The 12,592-nt window shown below is 49.2% G+C and overlaps 1 protein-coding gene across 7 annotated transcripts in view; it reads left to right on the top strand.

The window, feature by feature from the left end:
• TTC21A (tetratricopeptide repeat domain 21A) overlaps positions 1-12,592 on the top strand; it is a 31,652-nt gene that overhangs the window by 16,352 nt on the left and 2,708 nt on the right. For all 7 annotated transcript variants that reach the window (XR_001899885.2, XM_009201160.2, XM_009201158.2 and 4 more), the window contains exons 10-22: positions 1,497-1,594; positions 1,766-1,966; positions 2,633-2,762; positions 4,617-4,774; positions 5,003-5,218; positions 5,358-5,596; positions 6,378-6,450; positions 6,547-6,657; positions 7,003-7,141; positions 7,294-7,397; positions 9,359-9,547; positions 10,525-10,635; positions 11,417-11,498. Coding sequence is in view for 6 of the 7 variants with exons in the window: in XM_009201160.2 (XP_009199424.2) it covers positions 1,497-1,594; positions 1,766-1,966; positions 2,633-2,762; positions 4,617-4,774; positions 5,003-5,218; positions 5,358-5,596; positions 6,378-6,450; positions 6,547-6,657; positions 7,003-7,141; positions 7,294-7,397; positions 9,359-9,547; positions 10,525-10,635; positions 11,417-11,498 (1,851 nt within the window). In the remaining variant the exon portion in view is untranslated. The remainder of the gene's footprint in view (positions 1-1,496; positions 1,595-1,765; positions 1,967-2,632; positions 2,763-4,616; positions 4,775-5,002; positions 5,219-5,357; positions 5,597-6,377; positions 6,451-6,546; positions 6,658-7,002; positions 7,142-7,293; positions 7,398-9,358; positions 9,548-10,524; positions 10,636-11,416; positions 11,499-12,592) is intronic.

Genomic DNA, 12,592 nt, shown 5'->3' with positions numbered 1-12,592 from the left:
GAATTAAGTATTAAACATAAAAATTAAATGAAACATGGGTTTCCCTGAGGATTCTAAGCCTAACTCCAAACTTGGAAGCTGCAAAGTTTGGCTTTGTGGCTCTACATGAAAAAAAAAAAAAAAAAAAATAGAAGCCGCAAAGGAAAACATTTTACCTATTTGACTACATAAAAGCTTAAAATTACTACCTGACAAGATACTGTAAAAATAGTTAAAGGATAAATGGCAAACTAATAGAAAGCACTTGCAACAAAGGTTAAGAAAACATAAAGAGGAAAAAAAAATCACCCCCTCCAAAAAAACCAGGCAGGCTGTGAACAGAAAATTCACAGTAGAAAGGAAAAGGCTATATTGGAAATATGAACAGATGTTCATTCTCCCTAATAGTTAAAAAAAGGTGGTGAATGAAAACTAGTTACTTTCCATGTTTCAGACTGGCAAAAATTACAGCATGTTTGAGATTATGAAGAAAGGATATTTTAAATTCTTGATAGTAATATAAGTTCAGGTATCTTTGAGGGCAAGTTGGCCTTATCTGTCAGCATTTTAAATATATGTGCTCTGTGACTCATCAGCTCTCCCTCAGGAATTTGAACATATGTAAATGTTCATCATAGCATTGTAGTATTTAAATACTGAAAACAAAGTAAATGTGAAATTAGATGTCCTTCAGTAGGGCAATAGTTAAATAAATTGTTACATCCACAGTCAAATATTATGTTGTCATCAAAGAGAATGGGGTAGATTTGTATGAAGAGATGGAAAAATATGACTATCATATACAAAGTTAAAAAAACAGATTGTGGCCGGGCGTGGTGGCTCATGCCTGTAATCCTAGCACTTTGGGAGGCTGAGGCAATTGGATCACCTGAGGTCAGGAGTTCGAGAACAGCCTGGCCAACATGGTGAAACCCCGTTTCTACTAAAAATACAAAAATTAGGCAGGCATGGTGGCCATGCCTTTAATCCTAGCTACTCAGGAGGCTGAAGCAGGAGAATTGCTTGAACCTGAGGGGCGGAGGTTGCAGTGAGCCAAGATCATGCCACTTCACTCCAGCCTGGGAAAAAGAGCGAAACTCCGTCTCAAAAAAAAAAAAAAAAGCAGATTGTAGAATGGTGTATGTGAAATTTGATTCCCTTTGTGGATGTGTGTGTTTTTAAACCCATTGGTATGCTTGTGTGTACATATAAATATATATGTCTGAGGTGTCTATATAGTAGTAACATATTATACCTCAAATGTTTCCTAGTGGTTATTTCTAGAGAGAGACATTGTTAAAGCCAGAACATGAGCTAGGGATGTTTTTCTGTATTGCCTTAGGGTTTGAAGTCTTGAGCATGAGCATGTATTTCTCTTTAAGTTTGTAGAAATGTTGGAAAAGATTCCCTATGCTGAGACACCTTCCTTCCACTGTCTTACTCATGCTCCTTGACCTGATGGGCTGCTGGCTGTGCTTCAGGGCTAGCTACTCATCATTGTTTTGTCCCATTTACAGGGATCATCTTGTGTCATATCTTAGAAGGCCACCTGGAGGAAGCTGAGCACCAGCTGGAATTCCTGAAGGAGGTGCAGAAGTCCCTTGGGAAGTCTGAGGTCAGAGCTCCCTGGGGCCATGGGTTGCTCCAGGACGATGTCCTTTGCTGTCCTCCCACCCCTGATTTCCAATAGAAAGCAGCCAAGGTTACCTGGACCTTCACTTTGCCCTTGCCTATCAACTCTGCCCAGGCTGGCATTGGTACTGAGACTCAGTCCTGTCTTCCACAGGTGCTAATTTTCCTCCAAGCCCTCCTGACGTCTAAGAAGCACAAGGGGGAGCAAGAGACCACAGCGCTCCTGAAGGAGGCAGTGGAGCTTCACTTCTCCAGCATGCAAGGCCTTCCTCTTGGCTCTGAGTACTTTGAAAAGCTGGACCCCTACTTCCTGGTCTGCATTGCTAAGGAGTACTTGCTCTTCTGCCCCAAACAGGTTAGGGGAAGGCCTATCTTCATGGTGGGGGTCTAGAGTACAGGTTTGGATGGTGCCCACCTGAAGGACAGAGGCATCCTTACTTGTGACCTTACTTGGCCCAGTTGGGGAGCCCAGTGCTCTTCAAACTTGAACATACAGCACACAGGTCACCTGGGAGGTTGTTCCAGTACAGATTCTGACTCTATAGGGGGGTCTAAAATCCTGCATCTCTAACAAGTTCCCAAGTGATATGGATGCTGCTTGTCTAGGGACCACATTTGGAAGAACAGGGCACCAGCCCATGGCCCTGCTTTTATCCGAGACAAGAGCTTGGCTTCCTTTTCCGCAGAAGCCCCCTAAGAAGTATGTTAGTCTTTACTTGTTTGTCCTGCTCTTCCAGCCAGTCAGGATTCTTTGTGACCAAGGATCATATTTTTATATACCTTAATATCCTCCCAGTGCCTTGTAATGAGTCATTCAGCAAATATTTATTGAGTGCCAGATACCATTCTCTGTACTGGGGACACCACAGTGAACAAAACCAAGCACTAGATGATACAGAGGATAATAAATAAGTGTGGAATGAAGCAAAATTCCTTCACTGAGAGCGTTTTCTGAGAGCTCCAGGAGTCTCTCTTAGAATAGGGCAAACCTACTCCCACCTCCACCACCGTGTTCCCACAGCCCAGGTTACCAGGCCAGATCGTGTCTCCACTTCTTAAACAAGTCGCCGTGATCTTGAATCCTGTAGTCAAAGCAGCACCAGCTCTGATCGACCCCCTGTATTTGATGGCTCAGGTCAGGTATTACTCAGGTGAGCGGGGGTGGGGTCCTGACAGCCAGGTGGGGCCTTGCAAACACCTGATGGAGCTTTGTGTCCACAGGCTCCTTGCCTGGGATACTGCAAACACACACACACACACACACACACACACACACACACCCCTTGCTTGGGGTACTACACACACACATGCACATGCACACATGTACATTTGTGCACACACAGGCACATGCCCCTACAGGCCTGCCCACTGCCAGCCTCTATCCCCTAGTAACCCTAGTAAGCTCCCTGACCTCTCACCAGCAGGGGTCTCTCCCACCTAGGCCTTTGTGGATTTACTCACTTGATCTGTGCTGGTAATAGTCATTGAACTTCTTCTGAGATACAGTAGTACCAAAAATAGGCAAAAATTCCCTCATGGAGTTTGCATCTATTAAGGGGAAATTGACAATTCAATGCAAGCTCCACGAGGGAGCACATCGTATTTTTTTGTTAGAACATGGTAACGCTATAGAAGAAGCTGAAGCAGGGAAGTGATGCAGGGGTGGCAGGGTTGCAGTTTCGAAAAGCTATCCAAAAAAGCCTCATGGAGAAGTGAGAACCCTGTACCATGAGGTCTTCAGAGCCTCCAGGAGCCCTTTCACCTTCTCCCTTCTCAGGCCCAGACCCTGGAGAGAAAGGGAAGGAGAGGGAAAACCTTCCGTAAGTGCTCTATTGTCCTCTGTGATGCAGAGCGCTCCCCTGAAGTACTATCTCCCTGTGGCCTCTTACCCCATCCTGCCTGCCTGGAAACCAGGCTTATCTCTGGTGGTCTGGGGGTGTCCAAAGGGATCAGAATACTGTGGCCATTTATCTGTCTTCTGGCATTGCATTGTGTGGGTTGCACTCGTGCTGAGAGCTTTCCTGTCTTCATCCTTGGTCCTCCCTATGTTCATTTGAATGCCAGGTTTCCCCACAGCTTCAAAGTATCCTGGATACAAGGCCAGGGTGAGAGAACTTACCCTGGGTGCTGGCATCTGCCAGCAGATTTGGGCCCAAAGCAAGGTCTCCAGCTGCGTAGGTTGCCATGGTGACCTCTTCACATTTCCACAGCACGTAAGAAGGAGCAGGGAGCTTGGGACCCAGAAGCAGGGGCTCCCTACCCACCAGGTTATGGATCCCAAATAGGAGTTGTTGAGAGACCTGACTGCAAGGGAAGAGAGTGCCCTTACCAACTCACTACACCCAACCCCTAGGCTGCTGCTACCACCCTGTAAGTGCCAGCCTGTCTGCAGGGAGGCCCCTCAGCCCTCAAGTGCCAGGGGGTTCAGAGCTGAAGCTCAGGAACCCAATAGGTCTGGACATAAATGCCAACTTTGCCCCTTCCAAGTTGAGTGGCTTACATCACTGGAGCCCCAGGTTCCACATCTGAAAAAACAAGAACAATAGCACCAACCTTGCAGGGCTGGGCAAGTAATAAATCAGACTTTCTAAAGTGCTTTGCAAGTGTTGAAACAGAGCAGGAGCTTCATAAATTGTAACTATTACAGTTGCTGTTACTACTAGGTTTTGTTTGCTCTTAGGTGTGGGAATTGAGACTTAATATGTTTCCCTGAGCTTCTGGATGGAGCAGTGAAGTAACTTAGCTATCTCCCTGAGGGTTACAAAGACAAGAAGGGTGTTACACTGAGGTTTGAGTTTCCTGGCTTTTGTCAGAGTCAAGGAAACAACTGTGTAGTCTTAATTTTAGAAATGGACCCCTGAGTGAAGCAGAACAAAACTGGCTAAAATACTCAACTTTGTATATTTCTGGAGAACAGGACATGTAAAATTCATTCTGCCCTTGCATATCAGGTCTTAGGAGCCCCTTGGGAACCCTGCATGTAGAGGTTTGTGTATTATTTCTAGGAGAGCTAGAGAATGCCCAGAGCATCTTGCAGCGTTGCCTGGAGCTGGACCCCGCCTCCGTGGACGCTCATCTCCTCATGTGTCAGATCTACTTGGCTCAGGGCAACTTTGGCATGTGCTTCCACTGCTTAGAGCTGGGTGTCAGCCACAACTTCCAGGTGGGTGCCCTGTCATCCTCTCAGCATCCCAACACCCAGCTAGCTGCGGCCCCTGTTTGCCTTCTGAGAGTAGCCCCAGGGGCTAGCTGTGTCCCACAGATCTTTCTGCTGGTCCAAAGGCAGGGGTAGGCTCAGTGGGCTCCTGAGGCCTTCTCTGACCTGGCTGCTGTGAGCAGCAGCAGTAGCAGCAGTGAACTGGAGCCCCACACTCTGCTGTGCTCCTCCTAGGTCCGAGATCACCCCCTCTACCACCTCATCAAGGCCAGGGCTCTCAACAAGGCTGGAGACTATCCAGAAGCCATAAAGACACTGAAAATGGTCATCAAATTGCCAGCTCTGAAGAAGGAAGAAGGCAGGAAGTTCCTCGGGCCCTGTCTGCAGACCAGCCAGCGGGCATCCATCTTATTGGAACTGGTGGAGGCCCTCCGGCTGAATGGGGAGCTAGTAAGAAATGCCATGCTCTCCTCCCTGGGGACTGGGGCACACTGCAGGCTCAGGGTAGGCCCAGGAACCAGGTTCTTTGGTTCCACCCACTGTTTCCTTGTGCACCAAGTGGAGGGTCTGTTTGATTCCCATGTTTTAGCATGAGGCCACCAAGGTCATGCAGGACACCATCAATGAGTTTGGCGGCACACCAGAAGAGAACCGCATCACCATTGCCAACGTGGACTTGGTCCTGAGCAAGGGTAATGTGGACGTGGCACTGAACATGCTAAGGAACATCTCGCCCAAGCAGTCCTGCTACATGGAAGCCAGAGAGAAGATGGCCAACGTCTACCTGCAGACCCTCAGAGACAGGCGCCTCTACATCAGATGTTACCGGTAAGCCCCACAGGTAGCACAATGACAGCTTCTTCTCTGATGGTATCTTAGAGAATGTTTCCTTCAGATGTTATTTCTTCAACCTGGGTCTCCAGAATGTGTCCTTGGAGTGTAGTTGATGAATGTATGGAATTGTCCATGGGTTACAGTTTGAGCATGAAAGGTCAGTAAGCCCTGTTCATGGATGAGTTCTGAGGATACAGAGTTGAACTGGCCCTGAGCCCTGCTTGCACCCCCCCTTCGCTTACCTGCTTGCACATACTGGTAGGAGACTGTAGGCCTGGTTCTCAGAGCAGACACACTGAAGCTCCAAGCTGCTGTCTCTGTATGATTTGGCATTGGGACCTCCAAGGCGCCTTCCTCATCCCTTTCTTCTGGCAGAGCTTCATCTAAGCAATTTAAAGTGGGAGGTGCAGTTGCTGAGGGAGTAGGGAAGGCTATCCAGCAGTGGGAAACCAGTGAACAGTATGGAGGCATGGCCAGATTGGAGTTTTAGAAAGAGTGACGTGGCTGCCTCATGGAGAGGGATCTGAAGGGATAGCGGGTAGAGTGAGAGGAACAGGTAGAGGGCCTGGCCATGGCCTAACTACAGAGATGGATGTGGAGAGCCTGACTCAGGTAGCTAACACAGTGCCTCATGCACAGTGGACTTTCTATAAGTATTGATTGCTGAATGAATGAATGTCAGCCAGAATCAGTGGGAAGGAAGTGAAGGAGATGATTTCAGGAACATGAGGTGTGTGCGAGCCTGAGATAAGCTTTTGGTTACTCTTGCTTGCAGTGAGCTCTGTGAACATCTGCCTGGCCCCCACACCAGCCTGCTACTGGGCGATGCTTTAATGAGCATTCTGGAGGTAAGTGAGAGGCCTCACAGCCTTGCCAAGTGGCCCCCCAGTCTCCCTTCTCCAGTGGCAGAGAAGAGGAAGACCCAAAAACACTTTCCCCACCAGCCCGAGAAGGCCCTGGAGGTCTATGATGAGGCCTATAGACAGAACCCGCACGATGCCTCCCTGGCCAGCAGGATTGGGCAAGCTTATGTGAAGGCCCACCAGTATACTGAGGTCAGGCTGGGCTGGGGTGTGAAGGGGCAGGGAGGGCCAGCCTAGCAGGGAAGGTGGAGGACGGTACATGACTGGGGAGCTCTGGATGGGAGGAGAGTGGCTGAGTTTTCACTCAGCTCCTTGCTGAATGGGGTGCCAAGGGGAGAACTCAGCAACTCTCTGCCGCTGACCACACCTGCTCAAGCTGAGGCTTACACCCTGTGCCAGGTAGGAGGAGTGCTTTTTCACCTTAGGCTTCTATGTTCTGGAGGGGCACACTGGTGTGATGGCTCCTGAGGGGAACATGGTGTCTGGCACTGAAGTGCAGAACTAGGCCAGAGGCTAATATTTATTGTTTGCACTAAGGCAATTGAGTATTATGAGGCTGCCCAGAAGATTAATGGACAGGACTTTCTGTGCTGCGATCTGGCCGAACTGCTCCTAAAGTTAAAGAAGATCAATAAAGCAGAAAAAGTTTTGAAGCAGGCACTGGAACATGACATTGGTGAGGCAGCATTCTAACCTATTTCTAGCATTTGGAGCACACATACTCCTCCCCCATTCCCCATTAGCTGAAGTCCTGAACCCAGCCCTCCCCACCAACCCAGCTTCCCAGGAACCAGCAAACTAACACTAATTTGAGTTTCCGTTTAACAGTCCAAGACATCCCATCCATGATGAATGATGTTAAGTGCTTGCTTTTGCTGGCAAAGGTTTACGAGAGCCATAAAAAAGAAGCTGTGATAGAAACTTTGAACAAGGTAATTGACAAGTGGACTCAAGCTCTTTATCTGCCATCTGCTGGTGGGGGCTGAAGAAGGAGAAAGGAAAGAGCTCCAGGTCTGTAAAGCCCCAGACCTCTTCCTCAAAAAAGGACCTAGGTTACACCTCTGACATCCACCTTCACTTATTTTCCCCTTCTGGTTCATTCAGTGACGGTACACTAATGTGCTCTGAGCTAGGGTGGGCTGGGGAAGGCAGGAAGTAAGAGAGTGCCTTTGTCCTCAAGGGTGATGGTAGAGATAATAATGAGGCAATGACAATAGCTCCCATGCATTAAAAGCTCTGTGCTAGGTTCTGTAGGGTTTTTGCTTTCTTATTGAATGACCACAGTAGCCCTTTGTAATAAGCATTGTGACATTCCCATGTAACAGATAAGTCTCTAGGAGGTTGAGCAATGTGCCCAAAGTTGGGTTCGGTTGTGTTAGTCTGTATTCTGTTGGTATATACCAGAATACTTGAAACTGGGTAATTCATACATTTCCTACAGTTCTAGAGGCTGAGAAGTTCAAGGTGGAGGAGATCTGGTGAGATCTCATCTGGTGAGATCCTTTCTGCTCAGGAGAAGGGGAACTCTTTGAAGAGTGCAGTGCAGGGTATCACACGGGGAGCGGAGGGCACCGACTGTGCTAACATGCTTGCTCTGGTCTCTCATCATCTTCTTAGGAAGCCACCAGTTCCACTCCCATGATAACCCATTAATCCATTCATCCACGAGTGGTTTAATCCATTTATGAGGGCAGATCCCTCATGATCCAATCACCTCTCAAAAGCCCTAACTTTCAATACTGCCACATTGGGGATTAAGTTTCCAGAAAAGCACATGACGTTTGGGGGGCACATTCAAACCACAGCAACGTCATATGTTGCTTATCAGCAGGGATATGATTTTGTTGTGTGAATATCATAGAATATACTTGTACAGACTCAGATGGTATAGCTGACTTCACACCTAGCCTATCTGGTATAGCCTATTGCTCTGAGTCTATAAACCTGCACAGCATGTTACTCTACTGAATTCTCTAGGCAATTGTAGCATCATGGTAAGTATTTGTGTATTTAAACATAGCTAAACATAGAAAATGTACAGTAAAAATACAGTGTTATAATCTTCAGGCACCAGCATCATATATGTAGTCTGTCATTGACTGAAATGTTATGCAGCACGTGACTGTACCAGCAAGTGGTGGAGCTGAGATCTGAGCCAGGTCTGGCCTGTCCCAACCTATGTTCTTTGCACACTGGGCTGCCCCTGATCTGAGAGCCCCCAGCCATTCCTGTCACATCTTCCTCACTTTTTTCCCCCAGGGGTGTGGCCTCAAACTTGTTTCTGGAGTATGCTCTGTGGTTCTAGAGGGAGAGCCCACACTCTTGACTGTTTGAGATGATTTATCCCCTTGTTTACCACTGGATTCCCATTCCTCTTTTTGGCCCTCGGGGAGCCAAGTGCTGATTCCTACCCATGTCCTACAGCTTAACCCTGGCATCATCATTTCCTCTTGCACTGATGTTCTCTGCTTACTCCCCTGATCATTTGTGTGGTGAATATTTGTGGCTGCGTCCTCAAATTCCCAGTAGGGTGGCATACAGAACAGTCTACTGTGTGCCTTGGGCACCTACTGTGTGCTAGTTCTAGCCTGTAGTGTAGCAAAGCGAATTAGACACAGAGCCTCAAGGTGTGATGGAAGCAGGTAAACAGGCAAAGTACAAAAGCATGTTTTGTTTGAGTGCCTTTGCTTCTGCTCCTGCCCCCAGAGGCAGTGCCAGCTTGTCTCGTGTACTCAGCCAGTGGCTTTGCCTATTCAGAGTGATCCAAATTTGCCCAAGGGCACTGAAGATGTCATTTTTCATACTTCTGGATCTGAATTAAGAGCTTGGTACTTTCTGTGAACTGGTATGTCAGGCTCTGAGTTTCTGATCCTGGCTTGATTGGTTTCCCAAGGCCTTGGACCTCCAGTCTCGGATATTGAAGCGAGTTCCACTGGAGCAACCAGAAATGATCCCCTCCCAGAAGCAACTGGCAGCCTCTATCTGCATCCAGTTTGCAGAGCACTACCTGGCAGAGAAAGAGTATGACAAGGCGGTACGGTCTTATAAGGATGTCTTCTCCTACTTGCCCACTGACAATAAGGTGAGTGACCCTCAAAGCAAGAGGCTGCTTTCTCCCTCAGGGCACAATGCCTTGCTGAGCTCCCTGACCAGGTGCAGGGGCCAGTTCCTTCTCCATTCTTCCCTGAGGAGTCACAGATATGATGGGCATGGGAAGCCAGCTAACAGTGGCCTCTGGGGTAAGGTGCCTGCTCCTGCTGACCTGGAACCTCACCTGCTGCAGCCCTTGGAGCAAGGCTCACCTTGGATAGCCAAATGTGAAGGGTATAGTGGGAAAGACATTGCTGAAAGTCACATTAGTCTGACATTTTCAAGTCCCCCTTGGAGGTGGGGAGATGATGAGGGTTGTAGCTGCCAGGGCACTTTGGGCATGAAGTGCAGGCTGAGCTTCCAAGAGGGCCTAGAGTTGTGAGGGAGGTGTGGCTCCAGATAAGGGAACCGTAGTTGGAGTTCATGCCAACACAGTAGATGAAGAGCTTAGTGACAGATCCATTCATTCATTTAATACTCATTCATTTAACAGATACCTAATCTAATATGTGGCAAGTACTGTGCCCGGCTCTGGAGACACAGTAGGGCAAGGCTTGGTCACTGCCCACAGATTACCCTTGGGTAAGGGCATGTAGATGAGAGCACAGGCAGCACTAATGCCAGGCAATACATGCCTGCATGGGGGTGCACGGCACCACTTGGAGGAATGGTACCTGCCCTAGAATCTGGGGCACAGAGGACTCTCAGAGCAGTGAGGCCAGAGTTGAAGCTGAAGGATGAGTATGTGTTAGCTTGGCCCAACTTTCAGAGGTTAGTAAGACACAGGGTATGACTGGAGAACTGAGTGGGAGAAGGGGAAGGCCAGAGATGTTCACTTGGGGAATCTGAGACATATTTTGAAAGCAGAGCTGATAGAAGTGGAGTGTGAGGAGAAGAGCTGTCAAGGATGATCCCAGGGGTTTCCCATGGTGTTTACTAGTTAGTTTATTATGTCTGGCCTTGTCCCAGGTGATGCTGGAGCTGGCGCAGCTCTACCTGCTCCAGGGGCACCTGGACCTGTGTGAGCAGCACTGTGCCATCCTCCTGCAGACTGAGCAGAACCATGAGACTGCTTCTGTGGTAGGAAGCCCCCAGCACCCACTCCCTCCCTCTCTTCCTCCCTTCCTCCCTTCCCAGGGTCCCTGTGACCAGATGCAGGCTACTTCCTAGCCCCATAGCCCCATAACCTCAGATGCCTCACTGACACACCTCTGAGGAGCTGTCAGGCAGAGAGGACTCAGTGCTGCACCTACTCTGCCCTTTAGCCGGAAGGGGTGGGCTGGCTGGCAGTGGGCAGCATCAACCTCCTGGGCCAGTCTAAGGTAGGGTGAGGTTGATTCACCCCAGGGGAAAGCACATCCACTGTAGGTGAAGGCAAGGGTGGGATAGGTTCCTGGGGCTTCAGGAAAAGCCCTCCCCAGTTCTGCCTCTCTCCTCCCTATCATCCAGACCTCCTCCAGGGCTGGCCCAGGAGCAGAAGCTGAGCCCTTGCAGAACAGGGAGGGGTCCTCATCCCTACCTCTATTGCCTGGCAGTTCTCAGAATGGGTGGAGAGGCTTTCCCTGTAGGCTATCAAAAAGCCCCACTGGTCTCTACCACTGGCCTTACCTTCCCACATCCATCCTCAACCCAGCTCTTCTTGCCCCCCACCTTGGGAAGTCCTCACCTTCTGGGTGGGGGCCTGAGAAACCCTCAGGCTTCTCCTGTGGCAGCTTCTCACAAGGCCTGGGGAGGCTGCCTTGCAAGTCCTTTTCTACCTTCCCTTCCTACCACCACCATCACCCCCATACCCCCCGCCTCCCCTTACACCCATGCAAGCTGCCACTGTTGGGAAATCTGGAGCTTGTGTGTTTTCTGATAGTTGATGGCTGACCTGATGTTTAGAAAACAGAAACATGAAGCGGCCATCAATCTTTACCACCAAGTCTTGGAGAAAGTGCCAGGTAATTCTGCCCATGGAGACTGCCTGCACCAGTTCCCACTGAGCAAGGGCCACTCTCCCAGAAAAGGGTGGGACCTCTCCCTCCTTCCTGACTGGGCGGAGGAAGCCCCTTCCTCCCTGATTGTTCCAGAGAAGCAGGAAACTGATAAAGACCCAATGGAACGTGCCGGCCCTTCCCGAGTCCAAGGGGCCAGTTCCTGGTCTCAAGGACTTGGCACTGGACCCAGGACAGCATGTCTGTCCCCAAATCACAGCCAGTGGGGCTCGACACAGTCCCCTTTTGAGGTCACAGCCACTTGGAGAGACTAGAAATTCTCCTCTGTTGTATAGCTTCATTCCCATTCACTGCAGCATAAAACCACCCCTTCTTGCTGGGGAGAGGGGCCAGACCTAAGGCTCAGGTTGGAGCCCTGGCAGGCCCATGGCAGTGTGCCCATAGGCCCAGGAGGTCACCATGGTTAGGAGTATGGGTCCTGGGGCCAGGCTGCCTGGGTCTGAGTCCTGGTCTACCACTTACTGGTTGTGCAACTTTCGGCAAATTATTTATCCATGTCTCAGTGTCCTCATCTGTAAAACAGATACAGTAAGAGTACCTACCTAGGCCAGGAGCGGTGGCTTACGCCTGTAATCCCAGCACTTTGGGAGGCTGAGGTGGGCGGATCACGAGGTCAGGGGATTGAGACCATCCTGGTTAACACGGTGAAACTCTGTCTCTACAAAAAATATTTAAAAATTAGCCGGGCATTGTGGCGGGCACCTGTAGTCCCAGCTTCTCGGGGAGCTGAGGAGGGAGAATGGCATGAACCCGGGAGGCGGAGCTTGCAGTGAGCCAAGATCGTGCCACTGCACTCCAGCCTGGGCAACAGGGCAAGACTCCGTCTCAAAAAAAAAAAAAAAAAAGATTAGGTACCTACCTAATCTTGCAGTTAATGTATAGGTGAAGCACTTAATACCAGGTACAATATAAGTGCTATGTAAGTGTTAGCTGCTATTCTTTACTATTTTTAAGCATTAGTATTATTCTTTACTCAACCCTGGAACTGTTGGAATGTCCCTGCTCAGCCCAGATGGGCAGTATCTCTTGGCCTCTCCTAG

The sequence above is a fragment of the Papio anubis genome, chromosome 2 (genome assembly GCF_008728515.1).
Source record: "Papio anubis isolate 15944 chromosome 2, Panubis1.0, whole genome shotgun sequence".
NCBI classification, from domain to species: domain Eukaryota; kingdom Metazoa; phylum Chordata; class Mammalia; order Primates; family Cercopithecidae; genus Papio; species Papio anubis.
Note: the sequence above shows the minus strand (reverse complement) of the source record. Positions and strands in the feature narration are given on the sequence as shown.